Source organism: Amphiura filiformis, chromosome 3 (genome assembly GCF_039555335.1).
Source record: "Amphiura filiformis chromosome 3, Afil_fr2py, whole genome shotgun sequence".
Lineage (NCBI taxonomy): Eukaryota > Metazoa > Echinodermata > Ophiuroidea > Amphilepidida > Amphiuridae > Amphiura > Amphiura filiformis.
The window spans coordinates 4,892,446-4,910,692 of NC_092630.1; the positions used below are offsets into that span (position 1 = coordinate 4,892,446).

At 37.9% G+C, this 18,247-nt stretch overlaps 1 protein-coding gene across 6 annotated transcripts in view; it reads left to right on the forward strand.

Moving 5' to 3' along the window:
- Positions 1–18,247, forward strand: part of LOC140147912 (solute carrier family 35 member E3-like) — a 76,611-nt gene that overhangs the window by 34,467 nt on the left and 23,897 nt on the right. For 4 of the 6 annotated variants that reach the window (XM_072169704.1, XM_072169705.1, XM_072169706.1 and 1 more), the window contains exons 3-6: positions 2,515–2,625; positions 4,533–4,691; positions 9,520–9,602; positions 10,637–10,819. In XM_072169704.1, the coding sequence (XP_072025805.1) occupies positions 2,515–2,625; positions 4,533–4,691; positions 9,520–9,602; positions 10,637–10,819 (536 nt within the window). Of the gene's footprint in view, positions 1–2,514; positions 2,626–4,532; positions 4,692–9,519; positions 9,603–10,636; positions 10,820–15,753; positions 15,787–18,247 lie in introns of all 6 variants that reach the window. The other 2 variants (XM_072169708.1, XM_072169707.1) reach the window with 1 other exon arrangement.

The window sequence follows — 18,247 nt, forward strand, 5'->3', positions numbered from 1 at the left end:
ATAAATAAATAAATAAATAGGCCTAAATAGATAAATCTATAAATAAATAAATAAGATCTGAATGTGCCATTTATATTATTATTACAATTGTAATATTATTAATATTAGTATTAATACGACGTATTATTAACTTTAAAAAGGTGCCCATTGATTATATAATAATTCAAGTACAGTTGAATCATGGTAGGTATTATGATACCTACCATGGTTGAATACAAGAAGACATTAAAAGATGTTCATCATTCCGTGCACTCACTAAATTTAGAAGTCTTAGAAATTTGGCAACTCCGTATCAATTAAGCAACCTATGATTGTAGCAAAATATATATTGTCCCGGTACATACTATTTATTGCACGTGTAATACTTTTTAGCGTCACAAAAAGTATTGTACATACAATATTGTACGCATAATACGGAGTCTGAAGCGCTTTACCAAATATTTGAAACACCTAGTAACGTAGTGTCCAATGGTGCTCCCCATTATGGGTAGGTCACAGTAAGGCTTTGCACCCTCAGCCTCTTGACTTGTAATGAGTACCGCAGGTTAGTTGCGAAGCTCCCCTGGTCGGGTAGTATCCCGGGGGTTCTTGCCTAGTAACTAATTAGCATGGACCGTTAAGCGTTTTCGGGTTGGGCAAGGATAAAGACAGATTCCCTTCTAGAAGCACCAGTGGTGTTATATAAATTATTACTGTTAATGTTATACGGACTACAGTAGCCCTCTATAATTTTCTCTTGCCATGTAACATTTGCATATAATTCGAGCTGTAAATGCATTTGTTTTGTAAGTCTACCTGAGACTAGTTACCAACTCAGATTCTACATGTATGTTGTGATCCTTTCCATAGTGTTTCTAGAATGTCCATGGTATTCCTTTTGTTTAGCTCGCAGCCGAGACCGTTATCTTGAGCTATTGTGTTGATAATGGTCTCTGGGCAGCTAGCCACCTCCATTACTCTAGGTAATGGTTGGGGCAGCGAACCATAAACAAAAGAAATACAATGGATAATCTGTGAATAGAAAAGGGCTAGACGTATATATTGAGATAGTTACCTCAATATTTCGATGTGTACAACACACATCCTCATCAGGAGGGCTCCAATGATGAACTGATGGAGTTGAATGTCCTGCTCTCGACCTTTGATGTCCGTTCTATTGATCGGATTAGGGCATTATATAATGAATGTAACAAATGTCTTCTACTTTCACCACCCACCTGCCTGCCAATTGTCCTATCATAATTATTCACAGGCTTACATATAGATTAAGGCTCTCACCTAATGGGTAATTGTACTGGTTACCCGATTTTTTGGGGCGGTAATCTGGGTCTCCGAAAAACACAAAAAAATATCAATGCGGATACCGGTACTATAAAGTTGTACATTTTAATTACTTTCTTTTGCTTCATTGAACAGCCAGGGACACATTGAATTAGTATGCATTGCTAGCAGCTGTTTAATAGATGCAAAAGTAATTAAAATGTACAACTTTATCCAGCTGTGAATTTATTTTTTAGTAACATTATTTCTCCGGTGTACAACCTTGAATAACATGTAATTTAAAGTCTGTAACTTTCTTTTTTCAATTTTTCTAAATTAATTTTTTTTATAAATTAGGGTAACCCGTTACTGGAATTTTAACCCGGGTAGGCCAAGGACGGGTGGGAACTCGGGTACCCGGGAATGGGTGAGACCCTTAATGTATACATATATTCACTATTCTATCTAACTGAGGTGCTGGTAGAGATAAACTAGGAATGTTGTTTCTGATGTCACAAAGTAGGAACATGCTATAATCGGGTGTCTTGCGATTATTGGATCTGGGTCGCTATACGAGCACTATCCTTTGAGTGTAGAAACTCGTCACACGCCTCAAGTTTATCTCCGCTAGCGATTATACAGTACAGATGCATCTATATGTGATAATGATCTGGTCCATGGAGGCCAAAGGATGCATCTTTGACAATTGAGTTACTATAATTGTTTCCTTATACAAACACTACATACTGAAAACACCAAAGGTCTAGCGTACATGGTTCTTAAGTTATGATGTTTTATGATGTCAAATGTATTTTGTTGTTTTTACTAAATATTTTTGCCTTTATCTCAATTTCAAATTTACCTTCTTTGACCTCCATGGACCAGATCATGTCATATAAAACACCCTACCTTTCCTGCAACATACACACACCTTCGCTTTCCTAAAGTATATTTTTTTAGTACTTCCATGGTCCGGGTACGCGCTGGTGGTTGGCGATCACATACATGTAGAAGTGGCGAGGTCTCCTCCCCTTATACACACCAATTACCAATGGGTCAACGGTCTTGTTTTCAAGAACACAGATCATCCAACCAGCATGATTCTATACCAATTCTGTGTTTACACTCGGGTACGCTCAGTTTACAGCACAGACTATTAAAGAAAGTAATAAAAAAAAATGTTACCAGTACCACATACACACACCAACCACATATATGTATTACCAGTCACTTATTTATTTTCATATTTTTCAGATCCCAATAACTCTTGGTGTGATTTTAAATTCTTACTACGATGTCAGATTTAATGTATTAGGTACAGCGTATGCCACAATGGGGGTGTTGGTTACTTCTCTCTATCAGGTGGTAAGTAACTTGTATCTCATATCTGCTGATACAGGCCCGGGGGGTACTCATGTTTGATTTTGGTAGGGACGTGCCGCTGAGAATGTGAAAGTGGACCCATAAATATACCAATTTTTCAAGAAATTTGGACCCATTGATATACAAAAAGTCAAAATTTTCGGCCAAATTAAACCCAAATTGTCTTGGTTTTTACAAATTTTCCCAATTTTGGGAGGGAAATTTTCGAAATTTTGGCTAGATTGAGGCAAAATTGGGCTATTTTTCGAAAAAATTGAAATTTTTAAAAAAAAAGGACCCATTCATATGTACCAAAACTGACTTAAAAAAAGGGGTTATTGATATACCAAAAGGCCAAAAATGCTACCCATATTATTAGCGGCACGTCCCCGTATGGTCATTTGTACTAAGTAAACCCCTGGGTGATACAGGAACAATTAAAGGGTTGTCATTGGTCCTGGAGACAACTCTGCTGTATTGGTGTACACATTGTGTGACCAAAATCATGTGTGAAAAGGTTTATATTGAAAGAATGCAGAATGCTTTTTCTGCATTTGTGGCAAAATTTTGATTTTTGGGCAAAAATAAGTCGGGGGCATTTTGAAAACAGTTTGTCACCTGTGTGTGCAGTATTTAAGAAATAAAGGGTAATGCATTATACTTTACACACAAATAATGTATCCGAGGCAGTAAAAAGGTAAATAATAATTATTTAAACGTTTTTACTGCCTATTATTACCAGAAAATAGTGCGATTTAAAGAGAAAATATCATTTTTGGCTCAAATATTTTCAGTTGTTTACTTCAAGGTGGAGCGCGTACGCGACAGCGCGTATCGCGGGATTATTGCACACGTAACCAAGCGTAATGCTGTGTGTAGAATGTGTTACGGCGCTTGACCCATTATTGCAGAATAATGGGCTCTCACAGGACGTGTTTTAACAAATCACAGTGCACGATCTTGAATAATGGGTCATAAGAATATGGTTTAGTGCCCCCTCCCCGGTACAGGAGCAAATTGACAGCTTTGCTATGAAAATTTCTCAAAATTACAAAAAATGACTTCCGCAATTATCGTAGCATTTTGTCAGTTCCTGGAATTAAATTTGATGCAATAACATTCAAAGGTGTTGTGAATCCTGGATATGTGTTGTTGACTTGCAAGTCTGAAGTCTTTGAAGTAGGCTTGGGCATCGTCAGTCTTTTGCATATCGCAGCCAAAAACATATCGCGATATCGCCATCTGACGATATTTTTATCCATACATGCATGCATGCCATATCAGAAGTTCACTGGTATATACGGGTGCAAAATGGCCCGGCATACAGTGAAGCAATTAGTATACAAATAAACAAGTACAAAACATACTTATTCAATCCACTGTCATCGTTCAAAACAGCTTCTTTATAATCCGAAACGTTATTAAAAACAGTATGAAACCATTTGCTGCCATTATAATTGTGCATGGTTTCCGCTATTGCATTGCATGAACATTAAGTTGATCGTGGCCTGCTGAGTGGATGGGAGACCACTGCTGCCCTCATGCACATTAAACATTTTGTTGATCGTGGCGAGACCAATGCTGCCCTCATGCACATTAAACATTTAGTTGATCGTGGCCTGCTGAGTGGATGGGAGACCACTGCTGCCCTCATGCACATTAAACATTTAGTTGATCGTGGCCTGCTGAGTGGATGGGAGACCAATTATAAATGTCACCATTGGTCAGCAGTTGGCTATTGAGAGCCCCTGTTCTAGCATACCAGATGAAAGGTATAATGAATAAATTTCAAACAGATTTTAATTTTTGAAGTTGTCTGTATAGTCAATACTTGCCGTCTGCCACTACTCCATCGCAATTATTTTGTGTGACTGTTTGTTTGTTTGTTTGTTTGTTTGACTTTCCTCCAGTGGGTACAAGCCAAGCAACAAGAATTCCAAGTAAACTCAATGCAGCTACTCTATTACCAAGCACCATTATCAGCTGCAATACTCTCATGTTTAGTGCCATTTTTTGAACCAGTACTAAGTGAAGGTGGTCTGTTTCAGGGCTGGCCCACAGAGGCCTTGGTAAGTAGATATATCTCCAAATTATGTGATACATGATACATACATACATACATCATCATTTTATTTTCATTCAAATCAACATACAAAATATATATAAAAGACACAAAATTTGAATGAGGAGATGCTCAAGTTGATGGGCTTTTATGACACATTACGTTTCACTACCTGAAGAGAATTGATCAAAAATTGAATTCCCTCCTGAGGTTGGTATCTGTCAATGAGTTGGCCACATCACCAGGCTGTCACTATAGCTAGAGGCAGTATATGGCACACATGGGTCAATGAGTTACATAAAAATGACCTTGTGTGGTATTTAGTTCCTAGGATGTGAGTTTTGCCTGAGGCAATACATGGTTAAATGTTAATCCCTCACTATAAGAGTTATTACCATCGATTTGGTTTAAAAAGGAGGCGAGACATGATCACATCTCTCCCGGTAACAAAACGTAATGATGTATTTGTAATGCAGATTAGGGGTTATAGCGTTATAATGGGTCAGGGGTAGCGCTAGACCAAAGTGCTCCAGATTCCGCATGGACTCCCAAAAATCTGTCAGTAGGGGGTCCGTAGTAGAGTTTGGCGAGTCAGAGTTGCAAAAATGCAGCATAAATAGTATGTCTGTAGACAATAGAGTTAGATTGAAAAGCTGGGGGTCTGTAGGAACCCCTGACCTCGCAGAAAATTTGAAAATAGGAGGGCCGAATTGTATTTTGGTGAGTCCGGGACCCCAAAATGCAGCCTAACGCTACCCCTGTAATGGGTTGGTTGAAGGACAAGTATAAAACTATCAAGCTTTTGTCAGGATTAGCTGTGACTTCTTCAGATTACTATAGATTGCTCTAGCTACTTTAGAGATGGTGGCATAGCATCATAGGGGCAGGGGGCATGTAATTCAGAAAATTCAGAAAATACCATAGGAACATTGCTGAAAAACAGCTTGTGCAACCAATCAGGCCCAATGGCCCCAATAGGATGACTCTCGCTACACCAGGCCTTGCCGTCTAGATTTTAAAGGCGAGTGGTCAATCGCTCGCTAGTATGATGCAAGGCAAGCGGTCGAATCACTCTCTAATTTTATGTAGTGGTCGAATCACTGAAAGATCATTCTATTTATTTTTTTATTTTTTTATTACACTGTATCACTGGCACAGAATTACAAACAAAAAATATATAATATTGCACATAAGTTACATCAAAAATTACACAATATTATGAAAGGAACAATATTTGTTTTAAAAAGTCCAGTGAATGGCTGGAGCGAACAGGTGCCAGGCACCTCTAAGACCGCCCCACCAAAACCAAAAAAGAAGGGAAGGGAAATATAAATTAGAGGGGGAAAATGCAGGTTAAGTTACATGATTTGCCTGCAATTTGGACCATTACAAAAAGAGGTCCAAGTGCAAACAGAAGTTGCATCAAAGGTGCGAGACTGGTAAAACTCCAAAACTTGTTGCTTAAATGAAGCAACAAAATTTGTAGATCTGATAATACTAGGGAGCTGGTTCCAAATGGGCACCATACGCTGAGAAAAGCCCATCTTGTGGCATTCAGTTTTAGACCAATATGAAATACTCATGGGGTGTTGAATAACCTCTCTCGTTTTCAGGAATTTAGGCTAATTCATTACATTTACAATATACCGAATGAATAAATTGAAGTGCTGAAACTTGAATGCAAATTGGGTAAAATGGTGATTCGCAGCGAGCGATATTTAGTATCTATGGCGAGTGTAAAATCGCTCGCTAGAAATTGAGTTTGGGCGAGCGGTGGCGAGCGAGAGCGATCGCTCGCCTCAAACGGCAAGGCCTGCTACACCACTGTTAGAGATGGTGGATCTAAAAAAGAATCATTCATAGTAGGTGCCCCTTTCTCACTGAAGATTTGGTGAACTGCCCCATGTCCACTGAAAAGTTGGAATCTCTGATATTCCCATCACTTGCACATACACAAATGAGGTGTCCAAATATTTTGGATCCTGAAGATCAGGACTACAGACAAACATAAATGCTTGATCTGCCTTGCCAGTTATAACTACTTTATAGTCAGTATGTGCAAGGTTAACAGGATGTTTATTGTTCAGGTTTTTAGGCCATAGGTTATAAGGCAAGGCAAGGCAAATTTGCCCTCTTGTTTCTATCAATGGATTATCTTAACCTTAAGGGGTACTACACCCCTGCCCAATTTTGTGCCTATTTTTGCATTTTACTCAAAAATTATAGCGCATTGGTGACAAGTAAGATATGTATATTATAGGGGTAAGGATTACAAGTACTGCACTGGAAATTTTATTTCAGCACAGACAACAGTTGTGGAGTTACAGTCAAAAATGAGGGAAAACCAATATTTGATCAATAAATCAATAACTACATGCCTTGAGTTGCTGAATTTCCAGTAGTTGTAGTCTTTGCCCCTATAATATACATATCTTACCTGTCACCAATGCGCTTATAATTTTTGAGAAAAATGCAAAAATAGGCACAAAATTGGGCAGGGTGTAGTACCCCCTTAATGCTCTGTGCAAGTTTTGGGATATTTTCTCAAAATATCATGTGTTATCTCAAGAACCACTAAGCCAATACAAGGCTTGTTTCTACTCATTTTAATGCATTTTTAAAGCTGATTCCAGATATTGTCATGAAAATTTACAATTCTGAAATTTTTAAATTGTTTTTGAAACTTGTTGTCTGCTGTCTACACCCGCATGGAGAGAGTTTATAATAGCATAAACCTATGAATCAAACCTTTCAACTTGTATTAATTATCACTATTATTTCCTTTATGATCATAATTTCTACATTTAAAAGCAAGCATATTTAACTTTTTGTGCAAATTGTTTTGTTTGTGGCAAATTATAAATTCAACATTGGTACATAGTAATATTTGTGTCAATAATAAAAATTCCTGTGGTTTCTTGTGTCTTCCTATTTTGCATGTGGGGTTGATCACCTATACTAGTATTACATTATACCTCAAGTTTTCATCCTGCCACTATCACAACTTACAAGCCCTAAGGGGAGGTTTCTAGAAGCACGGCTAGTGGTCAGACTTCCTAAGCCATCAGGCTTCAGCCCAATTAGCCCTATATATACAAGTGCTTACAATTTCACATCGTACATCACTTAGAAAGATAAATCAATGTAATGGATCCACATTGGTAGGGCTAGCCTGCTGGCTTAGGAAGCCTGACAACTAGCCAAGCTTTGAGAAATCGGACCTAAAGGGTTTATGGTTTGTTTATGCAGGGATGTGATTTATGGTTGTAATGGTTGAAAGTTTAATAGATCACCAAGTTCAAAATTAAACTGCACTGTTTACATGCTTGTCCTTATTGTAGGGACACTGCTATAATATGGATCTCAAAGGACACACTTAGGCCTTGAAAGTTGTCATTGCAAAGCAAGTTTCAAAGTGAGATGCAAAATTGTAATACATATATTATCAAGATAATCATTCGGTTGCACTTTGCATATTTTTCAGTTGCATGTTCCTGCACATTCACTTTCAAAGGCATTGCACTCATAGCATTCGAATTGTGCAGGGGTGTGATTTGTCTGGATTTTTTTATTTTTTGTGGCCAGAATTTACACAATTTTATTGATTTTCAGTCCATTTTAGGGTATTTTTGCCAAAATCTGGATTTTTTTACTATTTTCAGGATATTTCACAAGCTTTGAATCACACCCCTGATTGTGGAGTGTGGGTTTGCAATGCAATGCAAAGGAAAGAAAAACAATTATGTAAAATTAGACTTCAAAACCACTTTTTTGCTTAACAGGGGCGCTTTCGAGGAACTTCCTCGTCATCAGCTGATGTTGTTAGCTGTGATGTTTCTTGGAAACAGCTAGAGAGAAACATCACAGCTAACAACATCAGCTGATCAAAATAAACGAGTAGTGTTGAAGTGTATTTTTAAATTATTCTCATTTTATTTCCACTACGTATGAATCTGCAATCCTATAAAGAAAAACATATTTTTGCCACATAGTATTGATAAAGAATTGTGTGTTATGTTATCATTACAAACAGCAGGGGTGGAATTTCGGCGGGAGTCCGAGAGTCGACTCTTGCAGAGACTCCCGTAAAAGTCCTATTGCGAGAGTCCATGTGGACTCGCGCTGGAAATGATCGGCTCAGCGAACTTACGTTTAAGTTCAACACGCCTTAAAACTCAAAGCCTGCAAAATATAAAGGAAAAGTCGCCAAAGATGCAATGACATAATGAAGTGAGAGTATGATGACACATATATTAAAAACTTAACTTTGTTAGTTTATTTGTTAGTTTGTTTGTTTGAATGCATTTTACGTAGGCCTACATATAATACCTTTTGGACTCCCATAAGATTGTACAACGAGAATCCATTTACGGGAATCCATGGACTCTCGCAAAACTCTCTTGCGAGAATCCACTTGGACTCCTGTGGCACTTTACGAAATTCCACCCCTGCTGAAACATGTGTAATGTGTAAAGGCAATGTATCTCGCTACATAAGGGGAAGGGAATTGTATAAAATAAGAGATATAAAAATACAAATCTACCATCAAGCTAGCTGATGTCATCATCCACAGAACTTAATCAAATCTACAGTATAAGGCTATCCCATTTGAAGTCCACACACCCCCTATGGAAGACATTAATCTTTCACATAGGAAGTATGTATTTCAAATTGAATTACCTGAATAGGTTACTCCAGTCTATACCCCCTGTGTGAAAGATTAAGGTCATGTCTTCCATAGATGTGTATGGATTTCATATGGAATAGCCTTATTCTTTATGCAATCAGCAGTTTTCTCCATTTGGATGATATAATATGATTTTGGTTTTTTTCAGACAATGATGTTTTTATCTGGTTGTATAGCATTTTCAGTGAATTTGACTATATTTTGGATCATTGGAAATACCTCGCCAGTCACGTATCCTTTATATTATTGTATGCATGCAGTAGACATGGTGATACCATTTCCATATGCCGTGAGAATAACAATGTCTCGAGCAGGAGCCACTTTTTTTACTCAAAGTGGCTCCTGGTTCACAGGGATTTCATGTGTACCAGGAGCCACTTTTTTACTCAAAGTGGCTCCTGGTTCACAGGGATTTCAAGCAAACCAGGAGCCACTTCAAGCACACAAGGAGCCAGTCCAATTCAAACTTTGTTACCAAAAGTGGCGCATAACATATATTTTTGCTTATTTGTTTTTTTTGCAAATTACTTTAGAAATACCAGAATCTGTAAAAATATTGCACATTTCTTGGACTTTTTTTCTGTCAAAATCAATCAACTGTTGCTTTAAAATGGCATCTATAGCAAACAGACAATCGATAATAACCGCTAGCCTTCAAAAACTCTGCGTCCGATCGGACTCACAACTGTACCGTACATGTATGCTAATGTGTTGGGCAACAGGGAATACAGTTTTACAAAGCCCCCGATTGCCGGTATTGCTTCGCATTACATCACAGTTTGATGCAAATATTTGACTATTTCCTTTCAGATTCCTGATGAGATTTTAAAGATTTATGTAAATATTATTGTCAATAACAAATTATGGGAATGCAAACTTGCTGACAATGTACGATAGTTTAGAAAGTTGTATTTTCAAAAGCTTATCACGTCTCGCTGCCGTAAGAATGTTCATTCATTGACTGGTTGACTGGTGACCCGGAAGTGTTGCAAAATGGGAGTGGTTAAATGTGAAAGGTCAATAACTCGTTTACTGATTGGTCCATTGGTTAATTAAGCTTTATTAGGAGAATTAGGAGTGATCAGTTGGTAAGCTTATAATCACTCATTTTTGGGCTGAATCAACTTGCATCCGACTGGACGCAACTGGTTAATGAAATTTGTTGAACATTGCGTCCAGCAATACAAAAATGTGTCTGGACGCAAGAATTTGCGGGAGCCTTGACACAGATATATGTATTTTTTCCTTAACTTGGTAAATATCAGATACAACATGGTTGGACACATGAAATTCTGCCTGACTCTCTTAGGAGGGTATTTCTTATTTGCAGACCCACTCAAACTCAATCAGATGCTTGGTGTTGCCATGACATTTAGTGGGATTCTTCTATACACTCACTTCAAACTCAAGGAAAATGAAAACAAAGATAAACTGCCATCTAAAATGTGGTGAGTACTTATATAGAATCTTTTAAAAATTATCTTGGCTCTTAAAGGGAGTCTCCGGCAATCATAACATGATGCCTTATATTTTAGAAAAAGAATTATCAAGCACGAATCACATGGTTGTATTTAAAACAAACTCATGTTGACCATTGAAACGAATAAAAACAGTCGGCTCTCAACACACGATATTCAAAATTCCCGCGCCGAAATTGTCTAAGTGCAATGACGTAATGGTTATTTGTGTTCAACTGTCGTCAGTCTCCATTGTAATACTGGGATGTCATTGCACTCGACAATTTCGGCGCCCGGGAATTTTGAATATCTCGTGTTGAGAGACGGATGTGTTTTTCGTGGTCACTATGAGTTTGTTTTAAATAAAACCATGTGATCCGTGCTTGATAATTATTTTTCTTACATATAAGGCATAATGTTGTGATTGCCGGAGTCATCCTTTAAGATAATGATGATGTAACTTTGAAGCTTGGGGGCACAGTGGCGCTGTGGCCTGTAGTCTAAGACATCAGATCATACTCACGAAGTCATGGGTTTGAATCCCTGCACAGTCAACATGTTGTGCACTTAGGCAATGCTCTTCACCCCTATTGCCTCTCTCCACCCAGGTGCACAAATGGGTACCTGCTTTATTCAGTGCTGGGAAGGTAACAGGTGCATAGTGATTCCCCGCAGTAACATATGATATGGAAGAGTCTGGCCCAATTGTGCAGTTTTTATTCTGAAACCATATCCCAAAAAATATATCAAATTTACAAATTGATTATTTTGTTCAATAGTATGGTAAATTTGCCTAATTCTGAAAACATGTTTGCACATTTTGCTCAAAACAATTAAGTATCTGCATTTTTCCCAGATGTTTGGAGAAAATTTTGAAAAATACCCATTTCTGTACCAGTTTTCTGACAATTTTTGGCACCCAAATGTATACAGAACACTTGAAAATGCACCCAAATCTGCCTCACATCCCTGTTTCCACCAACCCATCCCATCTCTAGACTGAGTGGTCACTGCAGGGATGGAAATTTTTAGGCCTATTCCTTTGGACAACCACCCCCCCCCCTAAAAAAGTTCAATGCTGCACACAAGCCCTCGGCCATCTGTTGAAGGACCAGATGGATTTTCAGGAAATGGATATGTTGCCCATTTACATCCCTGTCACTGGAGGTGTGTTGTGCTTGTTCCCATGTTGTGTTTTGTGGAAGGGCGCCAGCTAGTGTGAACTTTTCCCGAGTTGTACATCACAGAATTATACTTTTTCACCCCATCGGTAGAATTGCCAGCCAAAATATATATTTATCTCATCATCCCACCAAGCATTTTGCTGCTGGTGTGTGTGTATTTTAATACAAAAAAAATTTTAATACAAATAAAATTCTGTATGTTGTATGTATCGCAAAGGTTTGATTGCGATCCATGCAACATACACAGTTTTGTCATATAATAAAATTGTTAGGGGCTGTGCAATAAGTATGAGCTCTGGTGGGAGGGTAAAATATTTGGTCAGCCAAAAGGGAGGGGGACAAAAACAGTTTTGGCAAGCCGAGAGGGGGAGGCAAGCAATTTTTGGCACACATTCATGGGGCACCTTTGAGTTTAAATGTTCTAAAAAGACTTAGGAAAACAGTATGAAAATGCTTAAATATGCACATTTTCCTGCTTGCTGTACTCGCAACATATTTTTCAAAAAGGGTTGATCCTTCTGACACCTCAGAATCTCCCTTTTGTATGTGGAAATTTGGTGTAACATTTGTAGAATCATAAATTATGACCCAATAAGTGCCTGACCTCTAATAAGCACCCACTATGGAATTTTCTAGTGACAACTGCAATTAAAAATTTAATTTAATTTTAAAAAAAGAAAAGAAAAAAAGTCTTTTATGAAAATGCAATTTACAGCTTTAAAAATAAATAAAAACTAGAGTCAACAGACGCTGAATACAAGCCGCAATTTGACCCTATAACTTGACCCCTGGGTTACGGATGGGGTCAACTGCTCTTGCATTGTGCTTAGGATGTCATAAGAAATATTCCTGGTGAATTTCAGCTTAATCGGAACTTAAACATGGATTTTGATTTTTTTTAAATTTTTGATTGACCTTTTGACCCTTTTAATGACCTTTGACCTCAAAAAAAAAAAAAAAACCACATGTACACCGACAAAATGTATTGTTCCAATTTTAATTAAAAAATTCTAACCTGTTTAGTTCTTGAGATAAAAATTCTTGAAGCTATCTAGCTAAAAACAGGAAGTGACCCCTTAATGACCTTTGACCCCCAAAATAAAAATACCGTGCATACATCAGGTAACACTAATTAATGTACGTTGGTTATATTATTCTGGTCTGTTTACATTTTGAGATAAAAATTTTTGAACATTTTTGATAATTTTGGTTTTTGACCGAAGTAACCCCTTAATGACCTTTGACCCCAAAACTGTAGGCATCCTAAAGACCCTGGCTAGTAGCAATGCATGTGTGCTAATGGCGACTCTCTGCTATGTAATTTGTAAAGACAGTGATTTTTATGCCTCCACCGCGAGGCATACTGTTTTTGCAATGTCCGTGCTTCCGTCCTTCCGTCCTTCCGTGCTTCCGTCCGGACGCTATATCTCGGGCATGCATGGGCGGATTGACTTCAGATTTTCAGGATAGGTGGGTCATGGTCAAAAACTCTGGCTACTTTTTTTTGGGTGAGGTTCAAGGTCATATACTGAGGTTAAAGGTCATTTGAGGTCAGGGGGCCCATTTTCCTTATTTACCTCTTTTCTCAGAGACTAGGGGTCGCACGTTCCTCAAACTTGGTGGGTGGGTGCATCTTGACCCCAGGCAGAACAAGTTTGTATTGGTTAGTGGGTCAATGTCACCTGAGGTCACCCAGGGGTCATCTGAGGTCAAATGAGCAAAAACTGTTGTATGGCCATGATACTTGGTACATACAATCAACATTTAGAGCCAAATTTTTGGAAGGTCATTTTTGGGGTCATCTGGGGTCACCCAGGGTCATCTGAGGTCAAATTAGTAAAACTGTCGTATGGGCATGAAACTTGGTGGGTACAGTCAACATTTAGAGCGAAATTTTTGAAGGTCATTTTGAGGTCATCCAGGGGTCATCTGAGGTCAAATTAGTAAAAACTAGCATATGGGCATGAGACTTGGTGGGTACAGTCAACATTTAGAGCCACATTTTTGGGAGGTCATATTGGGGTCATCTGAGGTCAAATTAGTAAAAACTGTCATATGTGCATGAAACTTGGTGGGTACAGTCAATATTTAGAGCCAAATATTTGGAAGGTCATTTTGGGGTCATCCGGGGTCACCCAGAGATCATCTGAGGTCAAATTGATAAAAACTGCTTTGTATCAACTTTTGAGTGCCACATCGCTCCCTTTTGGTGGAGGCATCACGGTCGACGCTGTGCGTCGAAAACCGCGACATCCGAGAACCGCGGTCCATCTAGTTTGAATATTTTTTAGACTTTGACCGGAAATGACCCCTTAATGACCTTTGACCCCTTATCTGAGCACACCCTATAGACACCAACTAAAGTCGAGTCACATGATATAACCATGTCCTCATCGCATGAAATTTGTGGAAGGAGTAGCATTTTTTGTGAAATCACATTTGTGACCATTATAGCTAGGTCAAAGGTCACAGCAAGGTCAAAGTCAAATGGAAGGTTTGGCATAATCCAGTGGTCATTTGGCTCAAGTATGGTTGAAATCTGTCGAAGCATAAGAGAGCTAGGGCGAAACGTGGCAAGTCATGCAAAATGTCACGAGGTTGCCAGAAGAAAGAAGAATTGAGAAGAGACAGCACAAGCCGACGTTTGATGTCGGCTTGTAACAAATCCCTATGTACCTACCCTAATTTAGGGAGCATGGTGGCCTTGCGGAACAGGCACTGACTCATAATCGGAATGTTGCGGGTTTGAGCCCCGGCGACGCCATCGTGTTGTGCCCTTGAGTAAGGCACTTTATCTCGATTACTCCTCTCCACCCAGGTGTTTAAATATGTACCGGCATTCTTAAATGCTGGGAAGGTAACAGACTCACTGTAGAGGAGGTGTAGCAATCACCCTATAGCAACATTTAACTGCGGAGTCTGGCCCATTCGCCAATGAAAGAGAGATGGGCACTCCGATCACTGTTTATACAGGATCGTCTCCTTTACTTTACCCTTACTGTAAGCACCCCTTTTCAATGCATCTGCATCTGTACAACTAAATTCTGTAAAATACCTAAATATAACTATATGATTGGAAATTTAAACTTATGATCTCAACACAAAATTAAGACGTACCTCAAATTTCCGGTCACAACTTTGACCTTCATCTGGAGACTGGCAACCCAAGTTTGGGATCAGTGACCTTTTGGACACTTGACCCCAAAACCCGGTTGTACACTCTTTGTAACTTGCCCCGTCACAGTTGAGAGATGGTTGGTTGACTCTGATGTAAATTGACTCCTTCACACCCCTTTCAAAGTATCTAGCGTCCCGGTCAAGGATTTTGACCTCATCCAAATCAACTTGGTGGCCGGGAGATTCAATGTGGATGTGCTGGGAGACTTCCGAAGAGGTAGTTCTCGGACGACGGTGTTCTGAGAATGTTCATGAACTTTTATGCTAGTAAAATAACTATGTATGTGATCAAGCTTTGACCTAAAAAATTGTTTGTTTGGCGTAACCGGACCGACCCCAAAAGTAGGCCAGACCTGCGACTGTTTTTTTACAAAAAAATAAAGGCCTTAATCAAATGCAATGTACAGCTTTAAAAATAAATACATAAAAAAATTCCTACCTACCTACCCTAATTGTTTTTTAAGTTATGCAAATCAAACAATTTTTGCTGGACTTAGTGATATTTTTGACTTCAGATGCTCTGTATAATTCTCATTTTGACTTTCATTTCGTTGCTGTCTTAAGCACCCTTCAAACTGACTGACTTGAGTACCTGGGGTAAATATAGTACTATTGCTTTCTTTCATGCATGCAAATATGCTTGTGATTTTATACACCATGCATGGATTAACCTAGCTAGGGTACTAACAATGCAATACTGCATTTACCATGTTTACCTACTTGAAAAAGGGACAAGTCATTGAACTATAAACTAGAGCTATGGGCTATGTATGTTCATGACTTTAAGACACTTTAACAGATTTTGAGTTTTATATTTTTCCCTAAAATTTTGCCTTATGATGACACTGCGTGCATATTTCAAAAGTTAAAGATGATGAAAAATCGTTTTGGTATGTGACATGGATTGTAAATTAATCATTTATTGCTAACCCCTTCGTACATACTGTGTACAATTGTACACATGGACTTCAATCAATCAATCAATCAATCAATCAATCAATCAATCAATCAATCTTTATTTCATTCAAAATACAACAATACAATAACAGCAAAACAACACATTTGAATGAGGAGATGCTCAGAAGGCCAAAAAGGCCTGAACAAGCACCCCTTAACCTTAGCCTAAGTTTCTTAATTTGTCTAATAAAATACAATTACATACATACAAACACCCCCCGACCCTCTTCTATTGCTCCCTGTATACCAGGGGAAGCTTATTACTGCAAACAAACACCATGTGCACAATTGTGCATTCATATGCTATCCTCCAGTGCAGAGCGCCCTCGCCTAACTGAATGTCACTTTTCATAATCTAAGAGGGCATCACCCACTACAGCACGTTGCCAGAAGACATGTACTTTCCTTTTTAATTTTATATGAAATATCATTGTGGACAAGCTAAATTCTAGTCAGGTGGTTAGTGTAAGACCCGTAGAAAACATGGAACACTATTTTTGATCAAATGCTTCAAACATATGTGGTGTAGAATTTTTTTTAAATGGTGTGTACAATTGTACACAGTGTGTCTCACCTTGTAAATATAAGACTATATTGTGTTCAGTTGTACACAGTGTGACTAATCTGATCAATATATAGGAGTTATTTAGTATACTTTGTACATCATTATAAGTTATTTTTAACTCTTTTGTCAATACTTCCATTCAGTTTATAATTTGCTCTGGATGCATTTTTTGACAAAACCACTATGTAGGCCTATTATTACAGAGATAGTTAGGAGTAACTGGTCGTTGATGGGCCCGAAAATGGATGTAGAGTGGAGTAACAAAATTAGTCTCAGAAATCAAGTTTATTAAGTGTGATGTCTTTTTCGGTCTCTCCAAAGACAAGAACTGTTTATTAGCATTTTATACCAAATTAATGAGAGTTAAGGGCCTACAGATACGGACATATGAAGGCAACAGAAAAAAGAAACAAAGGGTTCAAGTTTGTTGCTTCACATATCTTACCAAGTTTTACTGCCATTACTTAGTCATAATGTGTACAATTGTATCCAAAAAATCATTGTAAACGTCGTCACTTAGTCACAATGTGTACAATTGTACACATGCTCTAATTTGCATAATTGATGAGGTAATTATTATTTTTTTAGTTTTTGACAAATTACTATCCAAAATAGTTATAATAAGCATAAAAAATATTTTTTTGATCGAGCCATCTTCCTTCGTGTCCGAAGGGGTGATGACCAGCTGGGATCATAATTGTGATTATACATGTAGGTTTTATTGGGGTTGTAGCACAAAACCTCTCACAGACCTGAGACAAATATACGTATATTCGTCTCAGCACAGACCAACATGAGTTTGAGAAGTGTGTAAGAGCTGATTAAAATTATTGGATCCAAATATTTTTCACCAAACATTTTGTTAAAATAAACATGCTCCTGCAGGTATTTCATGCAATGGCCTAAAAAATTGTTTGATTGGCATAACCCGACCTACCTTAAAAGTAGGCCCGACCCGACTTTTTTTTTTTTTTTGCAAAAAAAGAAATAAATGAAAAATTAACAGAAAAAAAATTAACAAATAAATTTTTTAAAAGAAGAAAAAAAAGTTCCAAATGCAATTTACACTATTTACAGCTTGAAAAGTTATTTAAAAAATCTAACCTACCCTTTTTTTAATGATATGCCAATCAAACAATTTTTTAGGCCTAAATCATTACCATCAAGAAGTCAAAATAACAACATTTTGAAAAGGGATTAGCACAGCATTTTTGAAAAGGTACCCTATTTTATTATTATTTTTCAAAAATGACAGATTAGTGCATGCAAATGCCCGACCACTGTCAACAAGTAGCTAAACAAGAACGAGACCAAAACTGGTTAGTTTTGGAAATATGCTGATTTATCCGTAATCTGGACCAAATTTATTGATCACAGAATAATAAATCCCTTCATAGTCTTGGTTAAGATGTGCTTAGGCCAAAAAAAAGAAGGTTTGTCTCAAAGCTTGCGCACGCATTTGTAAAATCATGCGATTTGAAAAAAAAAAAAGAAATGCAGAAATTTTTTTCACCAGATTTTTCACCTCAAAATACC